This window comes from Orbicella franksi, chromosome 9 (assembly GCF_964199315.1).
Source record: "Orbicella franksi chromosome 9, jaOrbFran1.1, whole genome shotgun sequence".
NCBI lineage: Eukaryota > Metazoa > Cnidaria > Anthozoa > Scleractinia > Merulinidae > Orbicella > Orbicella franksi.
In genome coordinates, this window is record NC_138153.1 from 20780887 (window position 1) to 20794238 (window position 13352).

The 13352-nt window shown below is 38.1% G+C and overlaps 1 protein-coding gene across 3 annotated transcripts in view; it reads right to left on the reverse strand.

Moving 5' to 3' along the window:
- Window positions 1–13352, reverse strand: part of LOC145497893 (plasma membrane calcium-transporting ATPase 3-like) — a 39016-nt gene that overhangs the window by 16306 nt on the left and 9358 nt on the right. For 2 of the 3 annotated variants that reach the window (XM_081477768.1, XM_081477765.1), the window contains exons 3-6: window positions 12201–12310; window positions 11367–11546; window positions 8758–8952; window positions 8180–8371 (exon numbers count right to left, since the gene is read on the reverse strand). In XM_081477768.1, the coding sequence (XP_081333894.1) occupies window positions 8180–8371; window positions 8758–8952; window positions 11367–11546; window positions 12201–12310 (677 nt within the window). The remainder of the gene's footprint in view (window positions 1–8179; window positions 8372–8757; window positions 8953–11366; window positions 11547–12200; window positions 12311–13352) is intronic. The other variant, XM_081477766.1, reaches the window with a different exon arrangement.

Below are 13352 nucleotides of genomic sequence, written 5' to 3' on the forward strand. Positions count from 1 at the left end.
AAAGCGACAAAGGCTCTTGGTTTGGCCAAGCGCCTTTGCCGACATTGACCAATGAACATGAGTGGTCTGATTCAGCTGGTTCACTTGGTTCTTCCATTGGAGCAAGTCACTTAAAAATCAAAGCTCTCGATAATGCAACTTACCACGGAGGCTCATCGTCAGAATCAGATGAAACTGTTGACGGAGAATTCGAAACGAACGACACGAAATACCAGAGTATTGTCAATCTGGACAAGCTCAATCGACAGCTTGCTGGCCGAGTCACTTGCAGTTTTTGTGGAAGTGAAGGAAAAAACTTTGAAGAAGTTACCAGGACTGGACTAGGAGCCGAATGGATTTGCCGTTGTAAAAACCCTGAGTGTTCCTCGTACTTCAACTAACAGGCTGTGGCCACTCTGCTGCAAAGAGTTCTGAACGTTCTAAACCTTCCTCCCCCTGTAAATAAGGATTCATGGTCAAATCAGCCCGAATGTTCTCGCTCGATTCAATTGATTCTCCTTCGGTTGACACGGTTCGTTTCTTGACGTGGGATTTCCCCTTGCCTTTGGCAACTTTACCCATTGCCAGGATTCCTTTTCTTTCGTCTTGCCGGTCAAAAGATCGAAAATGTGACTGTAATGCAACACTTTTCCCAGGAAATTCTAACCCATTGTAGTTGACACTAGGAGGTCCTGTTACGCCATTGGCTTGCGGTTTCAAGAGGAGACATAATCTCCTGGGGCGGCGCGAGTTGTTTACAAACCTTTTTGAGCGAAAATCTCGCGTTTGATTTCTCGTAGAATGTGTCGACTTTGAGCGAATTAATGAGGTATGTAGATTTCACGGATTTTCGTAAAATTTGGCCAAAGCATTCCACGGATAATAACAAACAAAACGGTGTCAGGAAATTATCATATTTGTAATATTTTTTCCCATGGCGACAATTTACGCAACGCGTCTCGTATATTTTTAGCTTCTTCAACTTTGGACTAGGATATCTTGGTTACCAATCAGAATATCGAAAAAGCCTGACACCGTTTTGTTGACTGATGCCTGTTGAATAAGACTGTGCAGCCATTTTGCTCGTGCCACAGCATTCGATGCCTGATTAATTAACGAAAACAACTCTCGGTCGTTTCACGGTTTACCAGCTGCTGACACTTCCCAAAAGAAAAAGTCACTTAAATAATATTTTTCTCAAAAACTACATTTATTAAGCTTTCTACTGATATATAGTTTGTTTAGGTTTTATTGAAACTGGCACACATACGAATTTTTTCCTGAAGGGCACCCACAAAGGTGGGAAGTAACCTTAAAAGTTTTATGGTCATGCAATGTTCATAGGTAACAGCCAGAAAGGAGCGAGACATTTATCTTCTCCGGTTTATCGCTGTCGCGTCCGGTGGATACAAAACTGACTTCAATTTGAACAACATTATAGCAACTCTGTCTTTCCATTTCTTCGGTAAAAAATTTACCAGCAAATGTCATCAAAGTCTGGGCTGCTATTTTAAACCTTGTTCAGTTTTCACCGTTTGATCGACACCACAGTGATAAACTGGGAAGATAAACATCTTGTGCCTGGGCTATGAATTTAAGCTAGCGGGAATCTGGCGAATAGCCACATGGACGCCGATACTGCCATCAAGTTTTTATTGTGGCGCATTCCGTTTCGATAGTTATGGTTGAAACAAAAAGGTCCAAAATTTGTTATCTTGAAACTTCAAAATTTCTTTAGAAAGCGAATCATTTCTGGCGTATTGCGTTATTTGACCCTGACGCGTCTCGGCTTCTGACAAGGTCATGGCATTTGCAGTTCATCGCGTATGCAAATTTGTTTCGTGCAACTTCAAACCAAAACAGCAATGAACAAAAAAGAAGATTGTGAATGAAACATGGGGTCTTAATTTGCGATGGTTATTATTACAGGTTTCGTGACAGTACAAAAAGTTAGTTGCACCTGTTGTACGCATGTATTGAAAAATTTTCTTGTCAACAATGTTACGTATAATTTGCTTCCAGAGGTTACGGTTTTTGTTATTTTAGCGTTTCTTGCACTAGCCGTTCAAGTCGAGATATTGGCAGTGAAACTGATCTTTGTTAATTGCACTTAAATCAACAAAATAATGTCAGGGAAGAGAATCAATGTAAAGTCGCACGAAAGCGGCAAAAGTTTACCCAGAAATAGAATGCAAGAGTGAGAGAGCAAGCGAACAAATGAATTTTGAAGTAGCCCGACTAAAGTTCATCAGATACAACAGTACTTCTTTCGTTCGCAGAATGTATCCCAGTTATCATTAACAATCTACAGCTTTTATGCTCCATGGTTACGCTCAAAGATATCCGTTTAACATTGTAAGACTGCTAGTTTTTCCGGAAACGATCTCGCCAACTCAACCGTTCAACCGTTTAAGCTGTCTGTTTGTGAACTTTGGTTAACCGTTCAACCTTTGGTGTCCGTTTGTGGACTTTGGTTACCCGTTTAACGGTTGAAGCTATCTGTTTTTGGACTTTGGTCAACCGGTTAACGTGTCAAGCTAACCGTTTGTTTTTTTGGTTGACCGTTTGACGCTTTAAGCTATCCGTTTTCTGACTCTGGTCAACTGTTAAATTTTTTGCTATCTGTTTAAATGGTTATGGAAACCATTTAAACACTTGAGTTAGCAGTTTAGTATCTGTTTAGAACCATTTTTCTTAACCATTTAATGAAAAAGCGTTAGTGTCCGTTTTCCCATAGAAGGTCTCATTTATGAAATGCTTTTTACTAGATTCCTGATGCTGAAACTCAAGAAACAGCATGTCTCTATCTGTGCAAAATTACAGTACCGGCCAAAGGGATTGCATCATGATTACACATGTGTGAAGCGCATGGACTCAGAGCTGCCAATAAGTTTTCAAGTAGACATCCCAAATTTATTTATTTATTTATTTATTTATTTATTTATTTATTTATTCCTCCAATTCCTAGCTAATACATAAATATGTAAATATAATGTAAAGAAAGTAAATAGTAACCGATAGTGCTTGTAAGGAAGAAAAAAAACGCATAAAACAGAAATTACATCACTTAAATTGAATTACATTGTATATTGGTAGGAGAGGAGAGGGGCAGCAGTCTACTTGTCAAGCACTGAAGGTGGGAGCCTCCTCAGGGGGTCTGGGTGCTCCCTCCCAGAAAATTTTGAAATTTAGACACTTGCAGATCCTATTTTCAGCATTTTCCAGTCAGTTTTGGGGCCTAAGGAACAATCAAACCTATGACTATATTTACCATGTTTCATGCTTAAAGTGCAACTAACCCCCAATTTTTTTTCCTTCCATGAAATCTACTAGTTTTCCCAATTACTTCAGTGAGAAAATTATCTCAGTTGATAAAATCCCAACTTTTCTACAGGCGTTTTAAGTTGTAATTTCTGCGCCCACAACCAAGCATAGTGGGATCTGGGTCAGGTTTCTTAAGACTCAAGAGATGTTTGACTGGGTTTTGAGGGCTGTGAAAACATATTTGGCTTATTTGCGCTTCACATTTAATCAAAAATGGACAAGACTTTAATTGAAAGAACTGTATCATCTAGCAAAACAATTCAGAGTCTAGCTACGATTATTTTTTTTTTTCGAGCCCGCCACACTGCAAGTCACGATTGACAATTTGCCAGCCTGTTTGGCTAATCTACATACAACACTTCTTTTAGTACTCTTACCGAACCCTTGATAGTTCAAGAAGATGAGAGCACATTTTTCTGCTAATTATTCAAAAACATGGATTCATCTTTTCACTTCGTTATTCCCAACCGACTGTACGTATACAAAGTCAGTTAGTGTCTGACAAACATTAACATTTTCATACTAGTAATTAAAAATAGGCAATTGAAGACTGCATGTGTCTACCTTGGATATAAACAATTGCTGAACTCCTCGTTTTGATAGCAAATCAAACTGGCTTTAGAGCCAACTTGTGATATAAAATTGGATAAAAAAGATTATGAGAAGTTTGTATGTTGCATGATGCATAAATTTTGCAACTATCATTCAATTACAACTAAACATCACGCTTATTTAAGTGTAACAATTGAGCTGCTTTGAATGCTCCTTCAGACTAATAAAGTAACGAGTTCCACCAAAAATGAATGTGTTATGTGCATTTACATGACACATCACAAATGGCACCAGAAATGTACATCACAAAAGAAACATAATGTAACCCATCGTACTGTTGCCAAGACAGCAGTTATGCCGCTGGTTCTGTTTTAATTGAGACTAAAATCCCCAGATTTTATCTTAAACAAGGATCATCCACGCCCACCAATCTAATGGGGAGAGTTAAGACAATATGGGAACCATGTGTGTTGCCAGGAAGACCCTCTGTCCCACTTCAAAAGGTTACAAATAGGAATATTTTGTTTTTCACAGAAAGAGACTGGAGCCAAGAGTATTGCCATGGCAACAACATGGTAGGTGTCACTCTGTTTCTCTTGTGAAGTACATTGCTGGTGCCACGTTTGAAGAACACTGCTTTAATATTTCTAGAGTTATTCTTGATTGAGTGTTGTCCTGTTTTGGAGAAACCAACTATGACATCATCACTTTCCTCATTTGCATGACACAAAAAACATGAATATCTCTAAAATGAAACAAGATGTTCCAAAAAGGAAAATGCCATTCTCCTTCACTTTGTAAAGCCTTTCAAATAAGCAGCAATTATTTTTTACTTCATGGGCACTTTAAGTTGTAATGTTAGAGTGCCACTAACCCCCCAAACTTTTTTTTTTCCCTTCAATAAAATCTACTAGTTTCCCTGATTACTTCAGCGAAAAAAATACCTCGATTGATAAAATCCCTGCATTTCTACAAGCGTTTAAACATGTAATTTCTATGTTTGCAACCGCGCAAAGTGGGATCTGGGTCAGGCTACTAGTGACGTCACTTCAGGAACCGGGCTGAAACATGCAAGAGACTCTTGACTGAGCTTTGAGGGCAGTCAAAACATTTGTGGGTTATTTCTATAGAGTCGAATCTTAATCGTTTGTTTCACTTTCCTCATATATTTATAAATGCTTGATCCATTCTAAGTTTGTAATTTAGATATATTTCATTCCTCAAAGACGAAGCTCAAAAAAACAATTTTGTATTCGGAATGGCCATTCAGAAACATGGCCAGATTATGACCTCCGCTGTGCATGTGTTTTCATTAAAATCCACAAATACATAGTTAGTTCACCAGATCAAAGCCTCAACAATCTTATTCGCCTTGTTGTGGAACTTAGGTTTTGTTTCCTATTCATTTAGAAAAGTCTCTACTTAGAGTACAAAAAACGCAATGCTTTTAATTTACCATGTAATTTTCTCACCTATAGTTTTGTCCAGATGGGACTCGGAGGATCGCTTACACTCAAAATATTCAGATGGCTTCCAGCTTATCCCAAATTTGTGTCTTATGCAGTGCCTTAACAATTTCAAGCTTTCCACTAGAGAGAGAGAAGAATATACCGGCCATGAAATTCTCTGGGTTTTTACAGTAGTGGCAAACCCGAGATCGAAGAAATCCTCAATGGCTCCCCAGCTTAAGCTTCGCCCAGATCAGCCCACTTCTTTGGTCTTTTTTAAGTGATGACGTATTGTGTGACATCATCACCTTATGCTGGCAGGCATGCATTCCTTTGAATGGTGATTTCGCATAGTTTGTCGCGCTATGTCCGTGCGCTTATGTTGCGCACTTTTTATCCCCCTGTGGAAGCGAACTGTACTCTGGGAGTTCCTTTGCTGCTTTCCTTTGCCGTGTGTAGGTTCAGCAGAGTGCTTTTAATTGGAGCTTTTAAAAGAAGATTTAGGGGTGGATTTTGGTTTAAACAGTATCGGATAAATTTGCATTCACGGGCAAACTCATAATAAGAACATATCCTCCATACATACAAGTTTAGATAGACAAGTAAGTCGCACAGGCGATAGGTGAAGGCTTTGCGGCTTTCCTTTGCTGTTTGTAGGATCAGCAGACTGCTTTCAATCGATATGACAAGTATACTGTTAAAACAACAAATTAATTTCTGGTGAGGTAATTAGTGTTGCCAAATATTTTTAACGATAATAAGGTGTCGATTTCAGAGAGAGTAACATTCCTTTGCGGGTTTCCTTTGCGGCTGTTTGCAGGATCAGTGGAGTGCTTTTAATTTCAGCTTTTAAATGAAGATTTGGGGGTTGATATTGGTTTATGCAGTGTCGGATAAATTTACGCTCACTGGCAAACTCGTAATAAGAACATATCGTCCATACATGCAAATTTAGATAGACAAGCAAGTCGCACACGCAATAGCTGAAGGGTCTACATAAAATTTACGGATTGGCAGCGCAGTCGTACTTTTGCCAGTCTTGAAGTGAATTGAATGAGCATTGTATGAGCACTGAAATATACAGTTTACAGTAATGGCAATGAAGTCAGGGTACGATTCATTTTGCAGTTTTCAGTTTTTTGAAGTTTTGGAAATGTGCTGTTTTATATTTTCTGTCAACGAAAGAGTGGTTGTGATTAAACAATTGATAATCATTTTGTCAGGGTAAAGACAATACGAATGTTCATTGATGACAAGTATAAGGTTAACAACAAATTTATTTTCTGTGAAGTAATTAGCGCTGCCAAATATCTTTAAAGATAACAAGGTGTCGATTTCAGAGAGAGAAACTTGTACTTTGCGGATTTCCTTTGCTGTTTGTAGGATCAGCAGAGTGCTTTGAATTTCAGCTTTTAAATGAAGATTTGGGGTGGATTTTGGTTTATACAGTGTCGGATAAATTTGCGCTCATGGGCAAACTCATAATAACATATCTTCGATACATACAATTTTAGATAGACAAGCTGGTCAAAAAACGCAATGTGACAAGTCAAGAGAAAATGATTTTCTCTTGGACAAGGATATGGTTAATTGATTTCCGGTGAGGTAATTAGCTTTGCCAAATATCTTTAAAGATAATAAGGTGTTGATTTCAGAGAGAGGAACTTTTCAGGAGTGCTTTTTATTTGGGTTGGTACATTTCACTGACCCCTAGGACATGGACTAACAAAATGGACCTGGTACATGAACTACTTGAATGAACCAACAATGGACTACCCTAAATGTAAACCCCTAAAATTTCTCACCCAAAAGTTTAAGAATCAGTTTGCCTGCTCATGTTCCAATCTGCTAGGAACAATTTTTAAACGTCATCGCTTCTGCATGCATTGCATGCCATTTATCTCATTTCTGGTCGAGTTTCATCAAGATAGAGGTATTGAATGAAGAGGAATACTCTACTGTACCCATCCTGTATTCCTACAGCCTCCAACAACATATTTTCCTTGCATTCTGCAACGCTTTTGACACACACTATCGCATGTTCGCATATATTCTTCTCAGAAACAAAATATTGTTATTCCCGAAATGACGTCAGAAGACAACTCATCCCATTCTCCGCTCTTCCTTGGTGGTGAAAATGGAAAAGAGCAAATTTACAAACTTTGAAAATTGATACAAAATTAACGAAAATAGCTACAACAATTTTTTCACAGTGGTGAACAAGAGAAAAAGGCAATTTATATTAGCAAAAAGAAAATTTGGGGGGTTACGGGCACTTTAAGCGAGCTGCTACAGATTCAGAGAGAGTATTTGTTTGATATTCATTGTTCACTGATGCTCGAGCTAGTCTGATAATTTATACAATACTTATCGGCTTTTTTAATTTTACCTCTTTTAGTTGTGAACATTGAAAGTTGCGTGCTTTGAACCTAAGTTAGTAGTGGCTTTTTGTTCAACAAAATACATGCAAATGCCTGTATGAATAACAAAGGATTTCATCATCCAATTTAATACACAAATACAACTGTAAATTTTAAACATCTGTAGTTACATGTATACTACATGCATTTTATGTACATGTAGGTGCTGCAATCCCTTTGGCTTGAATGGATTTGTTTAGGTCTTTCAGTCATTTTACAATTTTTCATTCTCTTAGCCTTTACTAGCTAGTTTCTACAATTTGCATTTAACCACTATGTCAGTGGGCATGCGTTCTACAGAAAGCTATACCTACACTGCCTTTATTACATACTTATACATGTTAATTTTATTCTTGGATGAAAATGACTGTTAAACAGTTGAAATGTGTTTTAAGCACATATGTTTTGTCACAAAATCAATTTCACAAAGCTTATTGATTTGAGTTTGCATCTTACCTGAACAACACATGCACCAATAAATGCAACCACAATGGCAACCAAGTTTACAGTAAGCTGAAACTGCAAAAACTTTGAGATACTGTCATAAACATTACGCCCCCACATGACGGCCTTAACAATACTTCTAAAGTTGTCATCAGTAAGAATGATGTCAGATGCCTCTTTAGCAACATCTGTTCCAGCAATGCCCTACAAGACAATAAAAATATCAAATTCCACCACCCAATTTAAATATTTGCATGTTTTGATAAAAGTTATTGAGACACTTACTAATAAAGGATAAATTTGAATGTTCCATCATTAAGAATTACCCTGAATTCTTTCAAATAATAACAAAACTCACTTGCCACTTCCCTCCTTTATTATCACAACATTACTTTGAGAAGCAACTAGTGAACTACAGAAAAGCCAAATAAGCCATGAAAGGGTTTAAAAAGGACTGCAAACTGATCAGTACAAAGTTTCATGTGCAACAATCAAAACTGCTAACTGTATTTCCAAACACCAGTAACAAAGGCTTCTAGTAAGATACATTGTTAGAGGCACATGTAGTGTTGCAGAAAGAAATGTATTACCATAGCAAAACCAACATCAGCTTTCTTCAGTGCCGGACCATCATTGGTACCGTCACCAGTAACTGCTACAATCTCCCGTGTTGGATTGAGCTTGCTGTCAATAATCCCCTTTACAAGAGTGTATTTGTCCTGTGGTGAAGAACGCGCCAGAACACGTAACTTGGGCCACAATTCATCCAACTTCTTCTGACTTACCTAGAGTAATGAATGCAAATTTGGATGACAATATCACAACAAGATAATTTCTGTTAAAATCATTACTACCACTTTTTTTAAGTGTGACGCACCTTACCATGGCCCCCAACAAACTTTTCCAATTTAAGTCATTATTAGCTAATCACAATGCAAGATTTGGTTGATAGTCCAGTGTCTGATCTAGGATTTCACTTTAGGGAGACATTCTGTCCCAGGCAACAATTTTCTAGGGGACATTCCAGTTTTCTGGGGGACACACTGTACCATATTTTCCCGTGTATAAGTCAACCTTTCAAGACCTAAAAATCAGTCCAAAAATTCGCCCTCGACTTATACATGGGTCAAAACTTGAGATCCAAGAGCCAGTCAAATAATTAGCATAATAATTGTCTTTCAATGTTAACAAACATGTGATAAACGGCAGCACAGTTTACAACGTACGTTCGCTTAGCGATCTGTCTCTCTATATCAGAGCTTCAGGTTAAATGCATCAACATTTATCCGTTAAATTTTAACCTGAATCTTGTAGACACTCACTGGCTCAATTTTGTCATAAAGAACCAATATTTTTCCTGTGAATAAAGCTGTAGTAAAGCCGCTCGGAGAAAACATCTTTCGCGCTTCAAACTTCTCTGCTTGGTAACCTGGCAGGATACGAGTGCGAGGACTTCTGTACCAGTACTTGACCGATTTCAAGGCTTGACTACCAAGTTCCCAACACACGCTTTGCACTTTGTTTATGGCGTCATTCTGAAAGTCGTGAGCTTCTTTTGTGTTTTGCCTGTCTTATAAAGTCACTTTTAATCTCTTTGCACTTAAAAAGGTTTGTTTGAAATCCTTGTTTGATTTTGAGCATTTTACAAAAATTATCGTCGAAAAGCCCACATGCACACATGTTGCTAAACTGGGTAAAACGCTCATATACGTGCCATAATAAGCTTTAAAACTGCGCGTTGAAACTTGCTGTGATTTGTTTACATATCTGTGATAGCTGAAAGATAATTTTAAGAAATACAAGATAAGCTTTCCAAGAAATTCTTACCTGGAAATTAAGAAAATCTAGTTTTTGGCCTCAAAAATTGGGGGTCGACTTATACACCAGATCGACTAATACACGGGTAAATACGGTATTTTGTATCGCAACCACCTGAATTTTTCCAACCAGGTAGATTGAAAGTTTCTCCTTGCTGCTTTGGCTTTCGGTTCGACAAAAGGTTCACGTTCATCAGTATCACTCAATTTATCTTTGTCAACATTGTCGATTCTGCTGGTTTCCGTTTGCAGTCTGTGTTCTTCTCTTTTGTTTTCTCGACCAGAGAATGATAATATTCTTTTCTGCTTTGACATGACAATAATATAGCAGAATGACAAAGAAAACAACCGAAATGACACATCGCGTTTCATCAATCAAGCATGAAAAGTAAGGGGTTAGCAATGAGCACATGATTTTTTTAAATTGACCCCCCTATAAGAATTATTCTACTTGTTCCCGGGAATCTCATCTCAGCCTCTAGCAGCCATTTTTATTTGTCCGTGTCGTAAACATTCGTAAAATGCACGCTGTTTTATATTGTCAATTCTATGAAACTTTAAATCATACAAAGTTTTCAAAAAACTTAGGAAACGAAGGAAAATTACAAGTCAGTAGTTGCAGATGTTTGCTGCACCAAAATGACCCGTGTGACGAATATTTGGGGGACATCTTCTATCGAGCTGCGCCAATCCTGCAATGGCACGCTCTAGATCAGACACTGTAGTCTCACCTTGAAAACTCAAACTCAACTAAAAAAAACTTTAAATGAAGAAATTTCAAACTGGAGTTCTTCATTTCTTAACACTGAAACCTGGAACAGCTAAATGCTACATTCCGTTCACAATTCACTTTCATTGCTTGTCTTTACCACAACTGTTGGAGCAGGACCACAAAACAATCTGGAAAAACAATGCTGTGCAACTCAGTGCAACACGACAAATGAGTTGAAATATTCTACACCACATCAAAATCTTCCTGTCTTTGACATTTCATTTCAGCAAGTTTAGACTGATTCAAGAGTCAGGAATATGAGATACCCACTTTGAGAAGTCAAACCAGTGTTTACTACTCTGCATGGTTTGTGTAACTACACATGTGATATCTATAAGGGTTTCCAGAATTGAGTCATTGCGAATCCAACATTCTAGCTGCATCGTCAAATAAACCTGTAGTAGGTTTCAAAGCAGCAACATAAACATCTTTCTTGACAAGACTCACACATCCTTTGGCTACACCAAATGAAAACTGAAAAAGGAAATGTGCAAAACCTTATGGCAATGCAACATACAAAGGCGCAACTCCCTGATTGTGCTATGGTAAAGTGCGTTGCACTAGAAAGCAACATTAAGAATCATTAAGAAAGTTCATGACAATTTCTTGCCTTGCCGGAGGAATCTCGGATGCGCTTGTTAAACTCCTTGCCTTCCAGAACAAGGAACTCACTGTTTACTTGCAGAATTCCACACTTAAGAGCAATAGATCTTGCAGTGTTTACATTATCACCAGTAACCATGCGCACCACAATTCCTGCACGCTGACACTTTAGGATGGCATCTGGTACCTAAAGGAATTTATTTAAGGTTTTATACAGTGCCTTATGATAAAACACACAAATCATGTCAGTCCAATATTGCATGACTGTACCCTACTCCATGTGACAAAGTACAAAATGGGTAGATTTTGCACTGATAAATGGGTACCAGCAAATTAATCCTGAGGAAATAAGTAGCTGCAAGTTTAACGATAGGGGTAGCTATAGACTAGAATCCCATCCAGGAGGGGGTAGAAAAACTTCTAGTTGTGTAATGGTACAAAAACCAGGATAAGCTTGAGCTGTATGGAGAACTGGTCTGATGCAACAGACTCATTTTACCCCTTGAAGTTGCTTGAGTCCAGATGTGAACCCTACTTCAATTTAACCAGTATAGCGACTCACAGGATCTACTCGGTTCAGCAAACCTAAATCAGATGGAAAGCTCCTAGAAATGAGACAATATTTCACGCATTCCAAAACATTCTTGATAATACAGACAATGCAGGGTGCATACAATGAATGTGTTTGTTTTGTCTTCTCCAGAGGCTCAGCAGTAGTAAGACTAAAAGTTCATGAACCATCACTCTGCTGATGTTTGTAAAATTAAGACAAGAAAGACTAAAACTATGATACACAATCTGGTCATGAAAGGAAGAATATTGTAAAGTTCCGTCTGCATACCTCTGGTCTGACTGGATCTTCAATACCAACAACTCCAATACATGTCAAGTGAGATAAGATTTCACCTTCATTTTCCCAGTCTGGCTCACTCTCTGCACTGGCTTCTCCTGCTAAACAAAAACAGATACATTCAAATAGACAAAATGAAACAAGTGGTCAAGTGATCAAATCACTAGCGTGATGTCGTTAGCAAGGATCAAGTTAATCTCCCGTCCATACCTACAACTTTAATTTTCCAAGTTAAGGTTACTTCAAACCTTCGCGGGGCTACATTGGTCGATTTTTTTTGGTCAAGAAAATTAAAGTCCGCAAAGCTCAAGTTTGCATACTGTGAACGCTAGGGGTTCTGTTATTTCATTGGCTCGCAGCTTTTTAAGTTGACACATACCTCTGTGAAGGCGTGATATGTTTATAAATCTTTAGAAGGCGAAAACTCGCACTCGTTTTTCGAGAGAATCCCTTCTCTTTAAATGAATTAATAGGGTATGCAGATTTGATGGTTTTCCAAGAAATTTGGTCAGAACATTCACTGATAGATATGTAACAAAAGCATGTCGGCGAATTCCTTTATTTAAAAACTTTCCTAGTGGCGGCCTTTAACGCAACAGGTTACGTGAATTTTTTGATAGTCGAACTTGACAGATCTATAAAAAGACTAGACGCTTTGCTGCGTGTACCCAGGCAGTCATTATACTGGGAAGCAGTAGCTATATTGCAATTGAGCTAAATGTTCTGCATTTGGAGTTGTACAAAATTCAATCAAATCAATGTGCTTAAGCTCTTCTGCTTTTGATTGCATCTCTTGGAATTGATTAATAGCTTATTACTCGTTTACAGGTCTTTAGGGCGTGAAAAGAGTCCAGGTCTTTATATCAGCCTATAAACGTTTCAGTGTATTTTCCTCAGCCTTTGTTGTTGTGATTTGCGTTTCTCAACCAAGCAAGACATTTTGAATTTCCGAGTTATGGCGGCGCGTGACATAGACCTACAAACCCGTTTGTCGAAAAACATATACTTATGTCGTGACTTTTTGCCCACTCAGCAGTTAAAGTACTTGGAAAAGTACTTATGTATATGCTTGTTTGTTCAGTACAGATAATCAGTCGCCTAGATAGCCAAAGTAAGCTCCAGATGTTTACACTATTTTCTGGC